Genomic DNA, 6049 nt, shown 5'->3' with positions numbered 1-6049 from the left:
TCCCTCGGGGGCATAGAATCAGGAGCCTTTTGTCTGAGTGCCCTATGTGCTCTGTCCATTTCTATAGGAGACTCAGGAGGTCTTTCCAACAAGTTGTTAAATATGGATGAGAGTGCTGATCTGATGTCTCCCCCCTCCACAGATTCGGGTAGGCCGCGGACCCTAATGTTATTTCTTCTGCCACGATTATCTAAATCTTCTAAGTGACGATTCATAGAGATTAGATGTCCAGCATGGGTACATGTCACCTCCTCAAGTCTTTTAATCGCCTTATCTCTGTATCTACCAGCCCTTTCCACCCCCGCCATCTGGTCGGTTAGTCTCACAACGTCTGCCTTTAGATCAGTAATGGCAGCTCCAAGGGAACCTTTAATGTCGGCTGCAATAGCCATCATGTCGTTCAGTGTCAGTTGTCTGTCTCTAGGGGATGCAGCACTTACATTTTCCTCAGATGCAGCTATGGAGTCATTGTCAATCTCTTCTTCATCCTCTGAGGACGGCCTCCGCGCCATTTTGTGTCCAGTAGTGTGCCTCCTGGAGAGCGCCGCCTGTGCCTTGAAAATGTCGGCGATGATCTTGCCTTGATTAGCCTTGATGGACTTCACGGATTTGGCCGGGGGGTTCGCCTTACCGATCCTGCCCATAATGTAGGAAAATTCAGCTTAGATGCTGTTGTAGAACGGGTGCAATGCCGCTTCGGGTCCGGAGCTCAGGGATCAAGCAGCCATCCACGCTGCGCGCCAAGCCACGCCCCCCTTCGCAACTATTCATTACCGATCTTTGGCTTGTTCCTCGACTACGCTTCTGCTGGATCCTTACCTGCTTTATCTACTACTGGACCCTGGTTAGCTCACCTCCTGGTGGGACGATCCTGAGGACCGTGACCTGGTGCTAACACGCAGCAAAATCCATCTCCACCATCAGGAGCTCTGGTGAACACTGGTTAGTACTTAGATTCCGCACTTCAGGTGAACCTGCGTCATCTGCCAGGGTGACTTGCCTGTGTTCCTATCCTGCTAGTTCCTGTGTGAGCTTCCACTGATATAGCAACTGATCTTCGAGCCTGACCCCTGTTCTGAAATACTGATTTTGCACTCAGCGGGCTAACATCCCGCTAAGTGCTTAGAAAGTTCAGGTGTTAGGCGAGTACCTGAATGGGTGATGTTTAGGCCAAACTTATGCTCGGCCCAAACCGTTTACCCATCCCTAGTGGTGCCTGAACACGGTAACCCTTTAAAGTTACTCTTGCTGGGCGCAGGAACAGGCCCTGCTGTTCAAAATTAGAAAGAAAAATTGAAATTACATGTGCAGAAAAATTGGTCCTTGGATGTTGATGGTGCCTGAACACTGTAACCCCTCACAGTTACTCTTGCTGGGTGCAGTAACGGGCCCTGCTGTTAAAAGTTAGAAACGATTATTGAAATGACATGCGTCTGTGATACAGGTGCAGAAAAATTGGTCCTTGGGTGTTGCTGGTGCCGTAAAACAAAAACATTGTTGGAAGCTAGCAAAATCAAGATTCAGGAATAGGATAGACAGCTAAAGCAGTCTTCAAGGGATCCCAGATCCCTAGCAAACTCAATCAGTTACATCAGCATCAGGGGCTTAATAGCTGCTGTGGATCCAGGACTGATTCATTTTTATAAATGTCAGACGGTCAACGGAGTCTGTGGACAGAGGCATTCTTTTATCCGTCACAAAATCTCCAGCAGCCCTGAATGTCCATTCGGACAGCACGCTGGAAGCAGGACAGGCCAGTAGCTCAATTGCATATTGAGAACGTTTTGGCCAGGTGGCATCTTTAAAACCCAGTAACCCAGTGGATGCCCAGTTGGAAAGGTCTCCAAGTCTGCTCTAGATAATCCTGCACCATATACTGCAGAGACACTGCTGATGGTTGCTTAAACCTAACAGCCCTGGGTGCTGAGGACTAAAGAATTGTTTAAAAGCATGGCCACCTTCTACATCTCTCCTCCTTTGACCGAACAAAGCCTCAGAAACCTGTTGTCCAGGAAATGGTAACCTCCCACTGTCTGGAAAGGTGTTACACAAATTTTTCTTCAGGGCGTCCTTAAGATGTTTCATCCTCTGCTCCCTTTGTGAAGGCAGGATGAGCTCTGCAACTTTACCCTTGTAACGTGCATCAAGAAGGGTCGCCAACCAGTAATGATCCCTCTCCTTGATACCACGAATCCTTGGGTCCATTCGCAGGCTTTGCAGCATCAGGGAGCCCATGCAGTGTAAGTTTGAGGAGGCATGAGATTCTGGGTCCTCTGGATCACTAAGGATGACATTGTCAGGAGCAGCCTTTCCCCAGCCACGTACAACTCCTGAGGTTTCTGGGGAATGAAAACCATCCCTTGAAGACTGATGTATGTTATCCTCTACATCCATGCTGCCGCAATCCTACTCCTTCTCCTCTTCCTCCTGTGTGTTTTGTGGCCCCTCAGGAATTTTATCTGCATAAAGGGGGCCTTGTGAAGAAAGGAAGTCCTCCTTTTCCTCCCGTTGTTCTGTCTCAAATGCCCTGTCCATGATTCCACGAAGTGTGTGCTCCAGCAAGAAGACTAGAGGGATTGTGTCACTGATACATGCATCATCCCGCCTCACCATCCTTGTGGACTCCTCAAAAGGTGACAGGACAGTGCATGCATCCTTTATCAGCAGCCATTGGTGTGGTGAAAAGAAGCCAAGCTCCCCTGAGCCTGTCCTTGTGCCATACTCACACAGGTACTCATTGATGGCCCTCTGCTGCATGTGCAGCTGCTGCAGCATTGCCAATGTTGAGTTCCACCTGGTGGGCTTGACACAAATGAGGCAGTTGGTGGGCAGGTTGAATTCCCGTTGAATGTCAGCCAGCTTAGTACTGGCATTGTATGACAGCCGGAAATGGCCACAGACTTTTCTGGCCTGCCTCAGGAGATCTTGTAAGCCCGGGTATCTGTTCAAGAAACGCTGTACCACCAAATTCAGAACATGTGCCAAGAATGGAATATGTGTCAAGTGTCCCTGTCGGAGGGCGGAGAGAAGGTTGGTGCCATTGTCGCATACAACCATTCCTAATTTAAGCTGCCGTGGCATCAACCACCTCTGAGCCTGCCCCTGGAGAGCTGACAGAATCTCTGCCCCGGTGTGGCTCATGTCACCTAGACAGACCAACTGAAGCACTGCATGGCATCTTTTAGCCTGACGGCTTGCGTAGCCCCTTGGACACTTAGGGAGCACTGCTGGTTCAGAGGACAATTCAGCAGTACTAGTATGAGCCTGGGTGACAGAGGATGAGGAGGATGAGGACGGCTTAGTTATCCACTCCACCAACTCTTCTGCATGTTGTGCCTCAATAACACAGCCAGCACTGAAAAAAAAAAAAGGACAAGCATGCCCCGCCTGCAGAGGATGCACCATGTCTGCGACCACCACTTTTCACTGTGGCCCTCTTTTAGTAGCCTGTGAGCATCTGCCTCTCCTTGTTTGCCTTTTGGACATGATGGTAATTTTTGGAGGGGTTTTTATAACTTTTTATTATAGAGTGTGGGAAGGGAATATGGTGCTTGGGTGCAATACTTTTGTACTTGGTGCACTATAAACCATTTTCTTAAATATTTTTTTAAATAAAAAAAGTAATAAAGCCAAAAAAAAGAAATCCCCTGCTGATGCAGAAGGAATAGCACCTATGATGCAAAAGGGGGGACAGCAATTATGCCCTGAATAAAATTAATGCTGCTACACCACAAAAAAAAACGCACTGCTGACGCAGAAGTATTAGCACCTGCGACACAAAAGGGAGAACAGCAATTATGCCCTAAATAAAATTAGTGCTGCTGCGCCATGAAAAACCCCACTGCTGATCTGACGCAGAAGGAATAGCTCCTGCGACACAAAAGGGTGGACAGCAATTATGCCCGAAATAAAATGAGTGCTGCTGCGCCACAAAAATAACTCACTGCTAACACAGAAGGAATAGCACCTGCGACACAAAAGGGGGGACAGCAATTATGCCGGAAATAAAATGAGTGCTGCTGCGCCACAAAAATAACTCACTGCTAACACAGAAGGAATAGCACCTGCGACACAAAAGGGGGGACAGCAAATATTCTCTAAATAAAATTAGTGCTGCTGCACCACAAGAAAACCCCACTGCTGATGCAGAAGGAATAGCACCTGCGACACAAAAGGGAGGACAGCAATTATGCCCTAAAGAAAATTAGTGCTGCTGCACCAGGAAAAAACAACACTGCTGACGCAGAAGGAATAGCACCTGTGACACAAAAGGGGGGACAGCAATTATGCCCTAAAAAAATTTGTACTGCTGGGCCACCATAAAAAAAAACACTGTTGACGCAGAAGGAACAGCACCTGCGACACAAAAGGGGGGACAGTAATTATGCCCTAAATAAAATTAGCGCTGCTGCGTAACAAAAAAAAAACACTGCTAAAGCAGAAGGAATAGCACCTGTGATACAGAAGGGGGAGTACTAATATTGCAGAAACCGGACCTGATTCTACAAAAAAATTAAAAAGAAAAAAAAAAAAATGTCAATGAAAAACAAAAAAGGGATCTATGGGGGGACACAGACGTGTTGTATACGCCAACACTTCAGTGGCCCCACTACACTGTGTTACACAAGAATCACAGCACAGCACTACACTGACTGCACTACACTGTGTTACACAAGAATCAGCCCTATACTACACTGCACTGACTGCATTAAATATGAAAGCACAATCCACTAACTACCTGCCTAATCTCCACTAACACACTACACACGGCTGCCGTATAAGCAGCAGCCTTATACTGTATAGAGTGGGACGTGGACTTAGCCCCTGAGCCATGGTTGGCTAAAGGCTCCCTGCCTTTGGCCAATCATGGCTCTGACAGGACATTGTGCTGTGATTGGCTGAACCATACAGGTCAGGTGCATGCTTTGGCTAATCTCAAGCACTTAATGCACTGCAATCGCGCAGAGCATTATAGGGCGCTCATCGGCGGGTGAACTTCCAGCTGAGCGCCACATTTGTTTGTGTGTTCAGAGAACTCACAAACACCCAATGTTGATGTCAAACTTACGTTCGACTCGAACGTTCAGCTCATCCCTATTCTCAACTGAGGGTGGCGCTTGACCGCAACTGTTGAGAGGTACTTGGTTCCTCTATGATTTCCTCGGTCACAGGAGGGGCAGCTATCTGATTGGATGCTGGCACCCCATGTGACTTTTGTGGCCATCTTGGATGAGGCAGAGTCTATTTAAGACTCTGGTTCCAAGGCTTGACACACTTTATGTGAGTGGCTAGCGTAGGGACAGGTTCCTCATCTGTCAGGGACAGTGATTAGAGATAGGGAAAGGTTCCAGGAGGAGTAGGGATAGCACAGGGATAGCTTCTACCTCTTCCAGGAAGCTTTGAGTGTTGACCAGCTATGCCACATTCCTCTCCTCATGGCAGATGTTTTTAGCATCTTTGGGTCTTCAGATCCCTGTTTTACTGCTGCTACAGGCTGAGGATGGGTGTGCCTCCCCGCCAGGCCTGTTTATACTTGCTGAACGTTTCTACAATATATTGCCTCTCACACCAAACTACACCTAGCTGACAAGTTTATAGTTGTATATTGTTTGTGTGAGTTTTGTACAGCAATCCATCAGCAGCTGGTTGAAGCAGACTTTAATGAGTTTGGCGGTTTTGCTGTATCACCGCTCCTTTAATTTGTTTGAAAGTTTGAAAGAATGATAAAACCAGCTGCTGACAAATCACTTTGCAAACTTACAATACCAATATACAACTAGAAACTGATTCTTCAATTCATAATCACTCACAATTTTAAATACATCATATATATATATATATTTACAGTAAAACCTTGGATTGTGAGCATAATTTGTTCCGGATATGTGCTTGTAATCCAAAGCACTCGTATATCAAAGCAAATTTCCCCATAAGAAATAATAGAAACTTAGATGATTCGTTCTACAACCATTTATAAGTCCTCAGTTTATAGTCCATATAAAAAGATTATAGCAATGTGATAGGTTGTGTAACCATAAAATGTCCATTT

General features: G+C 46.6%; 1 protein-coding gene across 1 annotated transcript in view; it reads left to right on the top strand.

The window, feature by feature from the left end:
• Positions 1 to 688: 688 nt before the first annotated feature.
• The window catches only part of LOC309569097 (Fc receptor-like protein 5), a gene marked incomplete at both ends in the record, with an annotated part of 53053 nt that continues 47692 nt past the window's right edge, over positions 689 to 6049 (top strand). Inside the window, one exon of the mRNA XM_082274861.1 lies at positions 689 to 860. Within this exon, the coding sequence (XP_082130987.1) occupies positions 689 to 860 (172 nt within the window). The remainder of the gene's footprint in view (positions 861 to 6049) is intronic.

Source organism: Pelophylax lessonae, assembly GCF_965119305.1.
Source record: "Pelophylax lessonae genome assembly, chromosome: 13".
NCBI classification, from domain to species: domain Eukaryota; kingdom Metazoa; phylum Chordata; class Amphibia; order Anura; family Ranidae; genus Pelophylax; species Pelophylax lessonae.
Note: the sequence above shows the minus strand (reverse complement) of the source record. Positions and strands in the feature narration are given on the sequence as shown.